Source organism: Thermobia domestica, chromosome 11 (genome assembly GCF_964235325.1).
Source record: "Thermobia domestica chromosome 11, izTheDome1.hap1.1, whole genome shotgun sequence".
NCBI classification, from domain to species: domain Eukaryota; kingdom Metazoa; phylum Arthropoda; class Insecta; order Zygentoma; family Lepismatidae; genus Thermobia; species Thermobia domestica.
The window spans coordinates 199,881,788-199,898,920 of NC_137464.1; the positions used below are offsets into that span (position 1 = coordinate 199,881,788).

At 31.9% G+C, this 17,133-nt stretch overlaps 1 protein-coding gene across 3 annotated transcripts in view; it reads right to left on the reverse strand.

Moving 5' to 3' along the window:
• Window positions 1-1,422: 1,422 nt before the first annotated feature.
• Window positions 1,423-17,133, reverse strand: part of Wdr81 (WD repeat domain 81) — a 107,564-nt gene continuing 91,853 nt past the window's right edge. For 2 of the 3 annotated variants that reach the window (XM_081731512.1, XM_081731513.1), the window contains exon 22: window positions 1,423-16,034. In XM_081731512.1, coding sequence (XP_081587638.1) covers window positions 15,803-16,034 — 232 coding nt within the window. In that variant the 3' untranslated portion in view covers window positions 1,423-15,802. The remainder of the gene's footprint in view (window positions 16,035-17,133) is intronic. The other variant, XR_014127505.1, reaches the window with a different exon arrangement.

The following is a 17,133-nucleotide window of genomic DNA, read 5'->3' on the forward strand; positions in this document are numbered from 1 at the left end:
ATTATTACTCAAATATTTGAATTTAAACTGGGCAAGAAAATAATAATCAATGTCCATGCCAATGAGTAATAGGAATTCGCAAAACATTTTTTTAACATTTTAATCGTAAAGATTTAAGACCAAAATATTACAATTATGTTCTTCTAATTGTATTGCTAAAAATAGGACAAAATACCAATACTCACTGAAAACACAAGTGTAAATTCACAACAGTTTATTTACCATTCTCAGCAGAAACACAGAACTCGAATCGTTTTTCAAAAGAAATTTGGTGGTAGCAACACAATTGTTTTATTATTTTACTCGTGAAGGCTTTAACAATAAATTAAAATATGCTGAATAAGGATACTTTCGTATCTTATTTCAACATACATAACAAGAATTACTGATAGAACAATGTAACAAAATATTCACTTTTGCAGTGATTTACAATTGCTGCACTAGTCCATACTCACCAATGCATGTTATTTATTTATTTTATTTTTTTGTCTTTGCTTGTATCTTCAGAACGAATACAAACAAATATTAGTTTCCTCTTATATAAAATGAATGTAATTTCCGGTCAATTACCACAAAACGCAGTAAATTAGTTCATTCATCACGAAATTATTAAAAAAAATCCTGGCTATGAATATTTCTTATGGACTATACAATTACTACTAGGCTAATTTTTTTCAGCGAAACAGTAAGTGCAATTTTAAGGAAAATGGATCTAAAGAAGAAATCGTGTAATTATTAAACTTACAATAGGAACATGGAATGCATTACTTATTGGAGACACCACTATCATGTATTACTGCCACTATTTCAACTCCAAACAGAGAATGTATTCAGTTGTCCAACCAACTTTATATCAAGGGGGTAAGAAAGAAAACAACAACTGGTAACATAAGTTACGAGTTTAAACAATGGAGTTGGGGAGCGATTATTATAAAATGATTAGCCCAATCACCAAGTATTCGTTAGTAGTGCTAATGGTTTAAGACAGCTCTAACAAAAGAGTTAATCAGAAATCCAACAAAGACGAAATAATAGAAAGCCACGACTAGGTACAGAAAAGTTGGAGAAAAGTCTGGTTAAAAAAAAAAAAAAAAAAAGCCAAGTTCTAATTTCATGTTTCTTATTATGTCGGGTGGAATAAGACAGTATTTGAGGATGTTCGAAATTCATCAAAGATTACATATAAACTATCAGAATATGTTGTTTCTAAGTTGTAATATAAAGTTTGTTGATCCATTGTCAAAGCAAACACTATTTATTTGAATTTAGACTCTGAGTCACAACAAATTCCACTTCCAGTATTCAACTACGCGTAGCATACCAATAATTTAGTATATCTACCTCGTGGGTATATAAGGCGTATTTATTTTAAGCATATTAAAAGATTATTATTATAATATTAGTATAAAATAAAACTATTGACTACATATAAAACCCAAAAATACATTTTATTTAGTCCTGTAGTGGAAGCCCTATCTCAGGAAAAGAAAAAAGAATTTGTACATTCCCACGATAATATGAATACCTTTCTCTTCTCTCGCAGACTAAGACTATGCAAAATTCAAAAAATGTCCAATTAATTTCTGTTGTTATTTTTAAAATATTTCACAAAAGGACAGAATCGGGACTAGTAAGACTAGAATACACACACACACAAAAGGTAGAAAACTAGCAGGTATAATATATCAATATTTAAAATATGTTAAACCAAATTATGTTCTGATTTCGCCCATATGGAAAATATATCTTCTGTATTAAGGTGAATATATTACATAAGATGCAATTGTATCTTCTGTGATATATGCATTAGATATAGATCGTTCATTTCCCAATTTTACCATATAATTTTTCAATTAAAGACAGAAAGCATTCTCGTAGTCTTCTTTTGGTGTTCTATTGAAGATATATATATATGATTTATATTGGGCATCTATTTGGGTCATTTTAAGCACTCTACTAATGATACTTAAACATTCGAAACAAATTTTGCGTTACTTTTTATCTTCCAAATAACTTTAAACCAGAAGGAAAAATTAAGATTAGGATACAGGACCCTAGAACTCGGACAGTACTACAACATAACCGAGGAGTGGGACAAGAAAAAGGGTATAAGCCACAAATACGGTCAGTATGTATTACTATTTTGGTTATACAATTCTCTGCAGTACATAACCACGTTCGCAACTTTTACCAATTCATTTCAGATCATTTGTAAGTTTTAGGACACGTGCTTCCAAATTTTCTTTTTACTTTAGTTTTGAAGTTATTCTAAGAAAAAGAAAAATCACTGAATTCTTTTGTGGCTATATGGTTCGCGTAGACTCCTTTGGCCCGAGACACCCGATCACTACTCCCGGTGAGAACTCATGTGGTTCGGATCCCACGTTAACCTATAGCTTCACATCTCATATAGCCTCGGCGTTGAGCGGGACGTTAAATTCCAAATCAACCAAGAAAATTCAACTTTGAATGACTCTTAAAAACTCTCACATTAATGTTCAGAGCTGCTAGGTTCCTCTCGGATTTCGGTACCATTTTTGGAAATATAGAGATCAGAATGTCTGTAAGCATTCAATTTAGATTTTGAGAATTTTTTAATTTGAAGGACTCGTACATCCATATATCAAATCCCTTACTTTAGAAACAAATTTCAATCTGAAACTTTCTTTTGACAGAGCTTTCTCAACTATCATTACCCACTGGCATGAACACTGATTATTTCGTACAATGCTGTACAACAAATCAAACAATTTGCGACCTTTACATAAAAAATACACTACAATTGGTGCAACTACATTTCTGCCCTGTCTTGTCATGATGTCATACCCCTAGACCAAATTCAACGGAGTGAGATCATTGATCAACTACATACATTATCGTTTCTACAAAATATAAATTCTATCTACCCACTAAGTACATAATCTAAAACACTATATAATACTCTTATTTGAATTTATTTACTTTGTGTTACGTGATTTTCTGAAAAAATGTGGCCTTTTCTAAGTTACTCATTACTATTTCTACAGTGGCAGATGCGATCTAATGTGTTATTAATATACCATGATATTACCATAAATTTTCAATAAATATGTGAAATATTAACAAATGGTACTCTTTTCTTTCTTTCTTAATCAAAAATTGTTTCGGCTATGTAGTGTCTTTACTTTTTTATATATAAAATATTACCAACAATAACAAATATATAATCTTTTATCTTTACTTACACAATTAACATTGGAAAATTCTTTCAATTTTTAGATCAACTATATTTTTGTTTTACGTCGAATCCCCTGTTTTGAGACTACATTACTTAGAGAAGAGTACAAAGTCTGGAATTTGTTCTATAATTTGTCATTAACATTATAAAATTGAAACTGAATACCTTTTCATCATGAACGATTTTTCCCTCGTTGGAACTCGAACAAAATCTAGATATTATATTATCCCAATTTTCCTCTCTTGCACACTTGTCAGAAGCAACAACAGGCGTCTAGAGGTGTTTTATTTGTCATTATATTTGATTTTCTAATTCCTCTTACATTTTTTTTTCAAAGTAATGGAGGGAAAGAATGTGGCCATTTCAAAAAGAAAAGTAAATTATTTGGAAAATACTAGGGGAGGGGGGGAATCACCGTCATGTTAAGTAGTCTGCTATCAGTAACAGCTCACTTCACACACATAGAGCTTGTAGTATTTTACATGTACAACTCCCCATTCATCTCATCATTGAAAGGTATAAGATATCTACTTTAATTCCACTCCTCTATTGCATTCTCTCCCTCGTCTTCTTCCCACATGCCTCCTATCACATTCCTCATAATGCAAATTCTCAAAAGCCCTAAATACTCTCTTTTACCTCTTTTAATAATCTCCAATATTTCTCTTTCCTACCTTAGTTTCCCTAACGATTCCTCATCAATTTATCATTTAATTCAGCTAATATTCTCCATACCAATATCTCAAAAGCCTCTAAATTTCTCGTCGCTTTTACGTTTGTCCATTTTTCTGTTTCAATTTTGAAAACGTTTTTACATATGTGGGTTATATAAGTATTCAGTTCGATTTCGGAATGTGTGTCTGCAGAAATAAGCTATAACTACCACAATTTAGTTTTTCTAAATTTTAGCTTGAATTTAGACATCATTTTCTGTTGAAATGAAATGAAATGTCACCCTCTTTTTTATGCATTAACAAATTCTACTGGTACATAACAAACGGTAATAACGTTCCAAACAAAAGACAGTAGGTATCTTTTTCTAAAGAAAAAAAGGTTTATTATGCACTTTTTTTTTCTTTTAACAAGTATCTTCTTGCCTAAAAAGCATTTCGTGTAAGCAAATATGAAAATAAAGCATGTTTGGCCTACTGTCAGGAATATTCTGGAGGTAAAAGAGTATCGTACTTTAAAAAAAAAAGATTTACCTATTCAGCTGAATCGAAAAATTAGAGAACAAATTAAATGAAGATCAAATTTTGTCACATACCTCTGCAGAATACTTTCAAATACTTTCATCTCAACTCTCAGAAACAAAATAAATATGCTAGTTAAAGAATAAAACTATTTCTAAGTAAAGATATAATCGACATATTGAACATTATATTAAAAATAAGTCCGATACACTGATTTAATTTCAAATTTCGACTCTAGTCGTTTCGGAAGTTTTACATTTGATTCATGTAATTAAACTTCCTGTTCTTGAATACTAACAATATATTAACAAAAAAACTTTTAAATTATGCGGATTATGCTTAGTACTTGCTTAGAATTTACTTGTTGCTGCAATATAATGAATGCTATCTGATTTGAGAATGTTCGTTAGATACTTTCGTAATAAGTTTTATTAAACTTATAATGTTCTTTTTTCTGAAAATGTGATGTTATGATAAATAAATTATAGCACTAAAATAACAATATAACGAACAGAAGTAGAGACATTTATAAAGAACATTGGAAGAAAAACATTGCATAAATAATTACTTAAAATAACTGCACATATGGTACTGCTTTTAAACAGTTTACATAACTAGTTAAAAGCAACAGTATATTATATATATATCTTCTGTAACTTTTGACTAAAATACAGACATATTTACTTTATGCGGCTCACCACTATTAACACGGCAGCAATACTCTCCTTTCCATAAGTTCGCCTTTGATATATGCGTATCGTAAATTTGCGCCAAGTTATTTTGATCCCTATTAGAATACACTTGGTTGTACAATTATATATATGTTATTAAAATAGATATTAATTTATACTGTCTGAGTAAAGCATTAGCCATTCGCACAATTTTCCGTCATTACTACATAAACAGAAGCGATAGCAACTCATGCTGCCTATGAAGTGAAAAACAGATCATTCAAAAGTTTCAATGGTAGCCTCACAGACAAACATGGCTTGCAAGACAAAATAAAATGAATTTTTTTTTTAAATTTTTCGCTGCCAACTTTCTGTCCGTAGGCTAAATATAATAATAATAATAATAATAATAATAATAATACTAATAATAATAATAATAATAATAATAATAATAATAATAATAATAATAATCGGTATTCTGCCATTACTGACGGTTCGCTTGCCGCAACTAAGAAGCTTCCATGCCCTGTCTTCAGCTAACCTCTTGGTCTTCATGTGTGAGTTTTCTCTTTTTATACCGTTCATCAACTGAAGCCTCTTTCGCACCCACCTTCTCTTTCCTGCCACCATACCCTCTAAAACGTCCCTCAGGATACAGTTCCTTTTCAGCCAATGCTCCAACCAGTTTCTCTTTTCAATTATATTTAAAATTATTCTTTTCTCCCCCACCATTTCTAACATCCTCTCATTCATTTTTCGTTAAACCTAGTAAATTCTCTCTACATTCCTTCGTACCCACATTTCGAAAGCTTCCAGTCTTCTTTCACCACTTTTGTGTAATGCTAAAGAACATGATGAGAAATAAATGCTAATGAAATGAATAGCGAAATGACTATACATAACATGCATACCTTGAGTGAAATTCGAACATGCAACAGACGGATCGTGCGATCATTATACTAATGCTTTAAATAAGTAGACCATCACAGCTGACAACTTTCGAAAATGAATTGAAATCATTTCTAACTGGATGTCCTGTGATGTCACAATGTGTTGCTCGTATTCTCAGAGAACCACACAAAGAGAACAACGAGCTGACATCAAACATAGCGTTGAAAGAAGACAATGGTGACAGATAAATAAGGCGTAATCGATGATTTTGTAGATCGATTACTCGTAGATTCATCACTAATCACATTATTTATAAAGTGACTGTTGTGATTTTGAAGAGGGAAAATAGAAACGCCAGAACAATTGCCACAGAAAGTAATTTCGTCCGATACTGAAAAAAAAAAAAAAAAAAAACTATATATAAAGTATTACGATTCCATAGAGAAGAAAAATACTACACTTCAGATGCGTTAATGTTAAAAGTTCTTTAAAAGCATTATTTAATGTTTCAAATTCCTTTCTTTCTTTATTTAGGACAATTAAGTAAGCAACCAGTTAGATGGCTTAACAGAATTTTAAACAATAATTTTATATATTCAACGCCAAAAGTATGTACACGACTGCTCTCAAACAAATTTGATTATGTTCAACTTATCCTTTTTATTTTCTTGAAAAATTCATCCACATACGATATATTTTACGTTAAACCAGTATCTCTGATAACACTGCCATGTCTCACGTCACTTGTAAACAACGAAATCAGTTCGCACTTTTGCTACCTGCACAATACATCAGACGCGTAATACTTTGTGGAATTAGGATAGATACTGCACTGGGAAATATTTCTGAATATTGCCTTAACAAGGATTTGCTAACTTGTTAACCAAATGCAACCACTCGGAAGTATGCTTCTCTAACACAGCAGTTTCTGAAAACAGATCACGAATAATCAGCGATCAAATGATAAAGACTACGAGATATTTCAAGTTCCTACAAGATTCACGAATTCTCTTCCATTACACCTTCCAATATAGTTGTTCTGCTTTCATCCTGAAAGGATATAGAACAGTCTCTTATCTCCTGTTTTAGTTCGAAACTATAGTAAAGGAAAATGTAAGAACAGAAACGATTTTTGTAACATCCAGTTGAAATAGAATGCATATATAAAATGTTACAATTTTTCACCAACGAACGAGAGATTAAGACATCCTTCTCATCTAAAATAAAATCTGGAGTTTCTTTTAATCGACCTGCGGATAAAAATTTAAAAAAAGGATGTTTTTTTATTTATTTATTTTTAATTCTGTGTGTAACAGGAAGAGTGTAACCAGTCATATATCTGATCGAGACTTGACTTCTAACTGTGAGAATACTTTTCCTTAACCTTTTATTACCAAGAACATTACGCAAAGTAAGGAAGCTGGCATCTAGAAAAATGCGGATTTCATAGTTCTTTCAAATGTTCATAGTTCAGGCCCTAATTCGCCTAGACATATGAAACAAGAAGAAGGATCCGCAGAATAGAACAAATATTCAAAAACTGTACGGATATTCAATAGAACAAATATTCAATCCAGTAAACTATCACTCTGGGCAGGGGAAGAGAAAATGCCTCCAAGTGTGATTTTTATTTTGTGTTTCGAAGTACACTATACATTTGCCATTACTGATTTAATGGAAAATGTTTAATTAACCTCTCAATCAGGAGAAAATTCAGAATTAAATATGATATACATGTAATTATGAAATATATAAGACCATAAAATCTTATTACACAGTTTGATTACAACATTACTTCCTATTTCAACGAATACAGATACTACAATAAAAATTATATATACATAAAAAATCAAGTCCATTAAATATTTTTCTTCACTGGGTTTTTCTAATTCAATCAAAAACAATATCATGCAAAGGTCCCTAATATGAACAAAATTTTATAGAAGCAACAAAACTTTACACAGTAAAATTAGTTTACAAAATGTATAAAAGTACATAAATGAAAAAAATAACATTTACTCTTAGTAATAATATGAGTTATTAAAATTAGGTAAAATTCAAATATTATGAACAACAAATTTCTAACAGTTCGAAAAACAAAATTAATAATGAAAACAATCACATAAATGCAAACCAACAAATTACATTTAAGGATGGTGAAAAGGGACAAGTTTTGCCAATAGATGTCACTACAGTCTTCGTCTCTCTCTCATGTATTTTTTACCTTTCACGAAAATGTACAATTTCTCTTACAAATTTCAACCTACAAACTTCAAATTTTTAGAGAAGGAAGTTCATAACCTATCGAAGGCAACAGTCCGTGCCGATTTTTTATTTAGAATTTTGTTGAAACAGTTATGTTGTTAAAGGTTTGGATATTCATTTCAATAATCAAGTCATTTCAACAATGAAGAAAATTCTAAATAAAAAATCGGCACGGATTGTTGCCTTCGATAAGTTATGAACTTCCTTCTCTAAAAATTTGAAGTCTGTAGGCTGAAATTTGTAAGAGAAATCGTGAATTTTCTTGAAAGGTAAAAAAAATACATGAGAAAGATACGGACTGCAGTGACACCTATCGGCAAAACTTGTCCCTTTAAACTAACCTTAAGTAACAAAAAAATGTAACGTATACATAATTCATAGGACAAATTATTCAATCTTCTGGAAAAAAAAGAAGAAAAAATCTAACTTCGGATTTGAGCAAAACTTCTACAACTTAAATACAGTCCATTAATAAAATAAAGTGCAACTCTTATTATAAAACCTTACTATGTTTCAAAGCACCAATTGTATTTGTAATACTGCCAAGTAAGATATTATGTTTCCCTTACACTCATTCAAAATTCAATTGTGATTACCATTTTCGAATTAGTCGATAAAATTCAAATTAATCAATAACATTATTCTGGTCTACATCTAGATAATTTAAGAGTCTAGATAATATAATAATATGATGTTTGAATTTATCCTTGGAGTAAGCCGAAGAACGAAATAATGGGAGCAAAAAAATATTTACATTCTTCAAGGAGAAAATATTCCAAACAAATTTAAGATTATGCTTAATAGTATGTTTCAGAGAATTCAGTTGAAAGGAATTACAAATATTAGTTTAAGAAGTTTTGTGGATATAAATAATTATTGCACAAATATCCTCACAAGATTCAGATGGAACTAAAAAATAAATAAATAAAATCTGTGGAGTAAAGTGACAAAGCTTCATCATTAACATCGTACCAACGTGTTTAAAAAAAGAACAACAGAAATAAATTAATTCCGTATTGCCTGCCCTACATCTCTATTCATTGTGATCTATAGATTAGAATTTCATTATGAGAGTTTAGGATGTAGAATACGTAATCCTTAACTTCGTAAATTAAAACTAATTAATGTTGGTGATGTTTTTTACAGAGCTGTAACTCTCACTAGAAAAGTTTTCGGACCAGTAATATTTTTCAGAGAATTGTTATACGAAAGACATTCTTTAAGCATTGGATTAAACTTTTCATGACAATAAAATCCAATAACTAACTGGTTCATATTACTTTTGCTATCTTAAATAACTTGAACTAGAAAACAAATCACTGAACATGCAGTGTTTATTCTAAAATAATAACTGTGTGAGTTTTGCCAACTAACTGAACATACTGGCTTCATCAGACAGTGTAAAAGCAAGAGAAAGTTGCATCTAAATATAGCAGGTTCCCGGAAAATGGTTCTGAACGATGATTGGCTGCTAATCAAAATGGTTTCAGCCAATCATAACAAAAATTGACAAAAGTGAAATTAAACACCACAAATCCGTGTCCCACCCTGGTCAGGTAGAATACTTATCTACATATTAAGTCTTTCCAATAACTTGCCCCATTGTTCGTCAATTTTTGCTCCTGCATTCCAATTCATAACAAAGCTTTTCTCTTTTTCAATGAATCTGGCATCTTTCCACTTTCTTATCAACGTCCTTGGTTCCCGTGCTGACACTTCAATCTCGCACCAATTAGCCCTTTCCGGATTTTGGGTTTTTGGGGTATTTTTTAGACTTTCAGTTAAGCAGCTACTGCATCGTCACTATTTATCCTAGGATCATGGTTCATACCTCATTCTCTTCAGAATGGAGCAGGCTTTCAAATGGTACCACTTGCATGCCCATACCATATACCAGGAAAGGGAAAAGTGATGTCAAAGGGAAAATTTCGGGGGGATTTTTTTTTCACACTTTGGGCCCCTCTGGAACGGCCCTGTGTGAACGTAGAGATCTCAAAAAACTCTGATAAATAGTACTTGGTAGTCTGAATGTGTGGGCCAATTTCAAGTTTCTATCTTGAATAGTAAGGGCGGGAGAAATTTTATCAAGAATCCCCACAATGCCCCAAATTACCGCAAAAGACCATAATCTCAGGTAAAAAATTTCCTGAGACATCTCTATTTACCCTAGCATTATAATCAACCAATCATTCTCTTCAGAATAGAACTGCCTTTCAGGCGGTAACATTCACATGTTTCCATCATGTATCTAAGCCGAGAAAATCCTGAAGAAAAGGATTTTTTGGTCAAAATATCCCTTTTTTCAACTTTTTGCCCCTCTGAACCCCCCTGTTTTAACGCAGAAATCTGAAAAAAAAATTCTGGTAACTACTACTCGGTGGACTGAATGTTTGTGCAAAATTTCAATCTTCTACGTGCAAAAATAAGCCCGCCAAAAAATCATGAACATAGGCTTAATAAAAGAAAATATATATTTTAAAATTATGACGTCACCACCACCTATGTCTCGACGCAGGAAGGTGTGACACCATACGTAAGGTCTTCTACAATGTCTCTGGACTTGAAAAAAGGACGAAAAAGCTCAAATAGGAGACTTATAACGCAATGTACCATGAAACACCTGTATGGTACAAATTGTACCATAAAATCCCGAAAGGGTTAATATTATGTACCGTGTCCCTCACGTGTTTAAAAATGATTTTCTTTTTCTTTCTAATCTCACACCATCTTTGTATTGTTTTAACGGTACTTTTAGTATTTTTTTTTCTGTTTCACCAATATAACTAATACAATCACTGCACCTTATCTTGTAAACAACTCCTCTTCTTTCCATCAGCTCCTCTTGTTTTTCCTCCTTGCCTTCTTTTTTTCTTTTTCTTCCTAATGCGTAACATATCCAATAGTCTCTTACTCTCTTTCCTATACGTAAAAACGTTCCCTATTCTCTTTATATTCTCTTAATTATCTCCTGTTATATTTAGATAAACTTTCTCTTGTTTCTACAGTGTTTGACGAAGCCAATAGGTTCAGTTAGTTGGCAAAACTGTCACACAGTTATTATTTTAAAATAAATGCTGCTTGTTCAGTGATTTCTTTTCTAGTTTCAAGTTAAAATAAAACCGATTACTTCTTTTAATTTACATTAGCAACGCATACCAGGCAAAGAAATGATTTATGTATTGATGCATACTATTTGCTTCTACTCTTCTATATTTTAAGTAAATTTCCATGGTTATCCAAGGTTTGATGACAACAAATTATCAGCATGTTCTCAACACTGTTTATGACACTGATACTACAAATAGAATATTAGAAGCAACAAAATGGCGCGCTTTATAGTTGTAAGAGCTTCATCAATATTCTACTAATCAACTATCAGACTTATCTGCTATTTCTTAATTCATTATAGCTGTCACTAGTATCTGTTCCGTAACTTATCGACATTTTAATCGTGAAAGTACACATTTTTCAACATTTCTTTTAAAGTCTACCAATTATAACATTTTGCATAATAATAGTAATAATAATCGGATAATTATATGTTTTAATTTTACAACATTCATTCCCATAATCAAATAATCGAATGTGAAACCATTTATTAGACATTTTATTACATATATGTGTAAAACTAATAAGACTATTTGAAACCTAAAACCAATATAGGCTGATAAATTAGCAGCACTTTGCTATTATAAAATCCCTTCACAATATCGTAATTATCTGAAACGAGAGCTACAATTTAAAGTGAATTTCAAACCATCTGTGCTTCCATGGAAATCAAAACTAGAATTACGCAAACAAAAGTGCAACCCTGCTAACCCCTCATCTATTCGAAATCCCCTTATTGCTTTTGTGTGTCACCATTATCATATCTACACCTACACTGTTACCCACTTAAATTCCAACGCTAGGAAAACGAAGAGCTATCAGAGCCAAATTTGATGCGTAGATACCTTAAGATATCACAAAGTGAAATTACTACTACGCTTACTGCTCTCTGTGACGCGCGACGGCATATCGTAAAATGAAAATGAAGTTATTAGTTTTACGTCCCATGGCTATGTCCTTTAGGCTAAAAGGGTTGGGTAAAGATAATGAAAGAATTTTGGAATGAAAATGTGGAAGGAAACGATTTTCTATATATCAGACCGAGAATACTGACGAACACAATGTTGTCCACCATAAATTCACTTAGCCTGGAATCGAACCAAAGAACCATACCTTCAGATGTGAGCATTCTATCACTGAGTCATAATGAGCCCGACGAGTCTTCGTAAACGTAACAAAACATCAGAGGTTAACATCATGTAAAAATATCATGGATGTCAATAACTGCTGCGGTAATCGTTGTGTGACCATGGAACAGATATTCAATCTTGCTCACAATAAGACAGACATAAGGTGAATACATGGCACAAGCAAGAAGTGGAACATGAAGTGGGTTTTCAACAAGTTTAAATACCTTAGTGCTGGACAGAGTACTATTAACGGGTATTACACAACCCTTGTCATAACATCTCGTGCTGAACTAGTGTGACAAACAAAACGATACCTCGCCCAGTCGGTCGCCGTGACACCATCATACACAGATGCGACCGTTGTGTAGTGCACATAGAAGTAGCATTGGTCGTAGAAAACATTGCTGCTCTGTCCACCGTGTCCAGCGTTCTCAGCACCAATCAAGCTACAGAGGTCATAATGCGCAGTTAAACATACCGCAGCAATGGATGCCGTTAAAACATGCTCCGACACTCCAGATGATGTTGAACCGAACATGCAGATGCTGTACAACACTTACATTTTTACAAGAGTATTTGTTACGTGTATGTACGATTCGGAATAGTAATATGCAAAGATAACCATCCTTGTGGCAGGTGAAGTGGCGGAACCGTGGGTTACCTGACATCAATGTGTTCCTCCTTCTTGTGTTACTGATTTCACATTTACATCACAGCGCATCGGTCGATTGATCGGATGCTTACATCCTGGTGTTACAACTTTAATATCAGCAAAGTATATGATAATTACATAATATCACCACTCATAGTTAATTGGGCAATAAACAATAAACAGAGTTTACCTTAATATCTTTATATTTTCAATTATATGTTTTACTTTTTCTAATACCAAGCAATGGCTCTCCTTGTCAGTATTGTTTTTATAGGTTTACATACTGGCTTAGATTAGAATTCCTGTTGAGTATAGTTTCTATTAGTCTACAGCAGTAGTTCCCAACCGGTTTGTAGCGACATACTGGTGTGTGGCCATTTTTTTTTTTTTAATTCAAAAATCCTTAATCATTTTTAATTAGAAACCTACTTCAAAATTAATTTTAATCAGCAAGTAATAATTAGTTAAAATTAATTTTAAAGTAGACTGTACCAGTCAGCGCCTCCAGTGGCAGCAAGAATGCTCACAATATTTCATTAGATCACTAGGATTCTTCTAGGTTTTTTTCAAAGTTACCTGAGGTCGGCTTTTTGGATTGCTGTCCTCCACCTTTTTGTATCTTGTGTCATATCCGCTGTAAAAGGATTGTAATAAGATTAACACTATATTATTATTATTATTATTATTATTATTATTATTATTATTATTATTATTATTATTATTATTATTATTATTATTATTATTATTATTAATATAACAAGTGTGTCGCGATGCCGTGGCGTTTTAGTAAAGTATGTCATCAGTTAAAGTTGAGAACCTTGTACGGAACAGCATTGTGTGTCTTTACAATATATCTTAATTTCATTGCATTTATTTCGCCTTCATTATATGTCTGACAATTCTTGTTTATTTGAGAAAGACGGCGCGCTTGCACAAATTTCCTTTTGTTGTATTTAACTGTGATAGCTCCCGTATATTTCCTTTTGCTGTATTTAATTACCATAGTTCTCGTATACAGAATCCTGAATATAAAAACTAAATTACGTTACCTACTATCAAACTTATTTCTCACTACAAAGAAAATAATCCATCAAATGATCATCTCAAATAAAGTGTTTGCTTATCGGCACCAAGATCCTACAACATAAACAGAGACAAAATGATTCTGGTACCTTGCTTCTAGCAAGCTTCGTTTGTTTCTCTCTCACCGTAAGTGTATATGTATCAACAGGTTATTACTGCCATTTAGTGTACAAAAGCAAACTTTTCACAAAATAATACAGTAAAAAATAAACAATTCATCATAAGCACAGCACAAGACTCTTTACAAACAAAAATAATGCTGTACAAATCTATCAAATTTTTGTCACACTATGCGTATGCCCTACACTTTCAGATCCATCGATTATTGCATATTCAAGATACATTATACCGAAGAGGGCAAGAATATTATGCTTTAATTAGTGACGTAATGCTTATTAAAAAAATATATTTAAAAAAAAAAAAAAACTTGGCCAAGCATCTATACAACAATTTGATGCATACGTTTCAACGGCCATTGTTGTCATCCTCAGTGTGCGTTCCTTAAGAAATCATGCTACTTCTGAAACTACATATTCTGATTAGTTTCCATTGCGGAAATAGTGTTCTACTAGAAATACTAGGAACAGAGTCACTATTCAAAGATTTGTAATTTGTTAAGTGTAACACTTGAAGTTAGAACTAAGACATATATATATGTTGTCGGTATTGTCTTGATTTTAATAAAAATACCGATAAGATGAAAAAAAATACAGATTTAAGAAGTATTGTCACAGTTATTCAATCGAATATTCTTAACGGTTCCCTATATCAAGTGAAATGCTATTTACACGTGTACTGGATATAGTTATGTAAATTACAGGTATCTATTAAACTGTCAAAAAGGTTAATAATAAGAAAGAAGAAAGTCAGAAAAATTATACACATTTGAGGATATCCGTACCGGTTAATAGAAGTGCTATTAATAAGGTAGCATTGCAGAGATATATATAATTCACGGTATATTTAGCTGACAATGAAATTTAAAACCAGTAATTCAAAATCCATTATCATTGTTTCTACAATGGAAGAAATTAATCAGAATATATAGCTCTACAAGCAATGTGTTTTCCTAAGGAACGCTCTCAGAGGATGACGAGAAATGTTTGTTGAAATGCATGCGCTCAATTGCTATATGGATGTTTTTTTTTTTTTTTCTGATTATTAATACCTACTTTCCTAGAATTTAAATGATTAAATATTCGATTTTTTCTTTCTTTAGTTTCTTGTCCTCTTTTACGCACAATATACAATAGTTAACCATCTATTTTTATCTTTTTTTTTTCAAACTTAGTAGTTTACTTAATTATGCAGGCAATTCACATGATCTCTCTTATGCTTACAGACTATACGCTGACAATAACACGTTTTTACGTATACATAAAGAAATAACTTTATAACACCACAGAAAACAGTATTACAAAGAGTAATTTGCATAAAATATAAATATATATACATATATTTATACTCACGTGTCTTTCCATTGAAAAAATACATAGGCACATTTCGCTTTTCATAGTTTAAAAAAGAAATGCACAAAGAAATTTATTTAAGTACACGCATGAAAAAAAAAAAAAAATCGTTTCCTTTCCAGACTAGCAAAGCAAACTTATGTAGCCACTATCAGCTCCTAACAGCAGCAGACGATTGAGAGGAAGAACTGCCATTGTTGTGAGGACACCTCGGAATGTGTCTGACCGCAAACGAGTAGACGAGAACGAAGCTAGATCGTCTACAGCAGTATGAACACCAATTCTGTTGGCTGTAGTACCAGATATTAGTTCCGATCCATACGTATTTAAGCAATGCACAGGTTCTGTAGGGCCCCTGAAATGAAAGATTTAAAGAGCTACAACAGGAAAAGTTAAATTAATTCCTCTGACTCTCCATGACACTTTTATGTTACCATTTTGATTCACTAGGATAACATAAACCCTTTTTACAATTGTGTGGTCACCATCGTCTTCTTATTTCTCCAACAAAATTATTCTTTAAATTAGGTGCTTCTTCAAGAAAGATTCACAAAGTCCAATAACAGATTTTTTTTTTTATAAAGAATAATGATGTTATAAAACATAACTGAACTTCATACATAATAACTTCATTTCAGGAACCGACTGCATGGAACACATTGTATTCACAGAAACTTGCCTCTACTCCCTCATATTAATTATTTACCAGAAGGACCTAGATAAGGAAAAGATTCATTCTTATCTCCTATTAAGAACCTAGGTTTCCTCCTCATTCAGATTCTTGCAACGAATTGACAAAAGCTAGGTTAATACTCAACAATCGCGGAACTAGAGGAAGGCTCGAAAGATTTAAGCCAGTGTTTCTCAATTTATTTTCATAGTGGGGCACCACTTTTATAAGGCAGAATGTTCTACGGATTCTTTGTTTTCGAGTGCTTTAAGTATGTATCACTATACCAGTATACTTATATATTTAACACAGTATTAATTATAATTATTGTAATTTTATACTGTATTAATAGAAGAAAACAATGTTATTTTTTAATAACTGAAGGATGTCAAGTATATTCTATAATAATACATCTATATAAGCTATTAGAATTTGTATATCTTTACCTTATCAAATTGTATAATATATTATTTATATAATCCATACCTATTTTCAATTATAGTGTGTATGACACGCAATTCACTTGGATTTTATTTTTCTGTCTTTTTTGGATTAGAGTTCAATCTAAGAGGACCACAGTTTGGGAAACGTTGGCTTAAGCAAGCAATTGGAAATTATTTTTTGCTGGTGGGATGTGCGTTCACCACATTCCGAATCCATCATCATTGCCGCTAGTTTTCTTCACCAATGTCTGTTGCTTCTTCCATTCAAGCAGTTCCCCAATTGTCATCACAACGTTAGATGAACACCACCTAGTTTTTCCCAATTCTTGATTTTGATTATC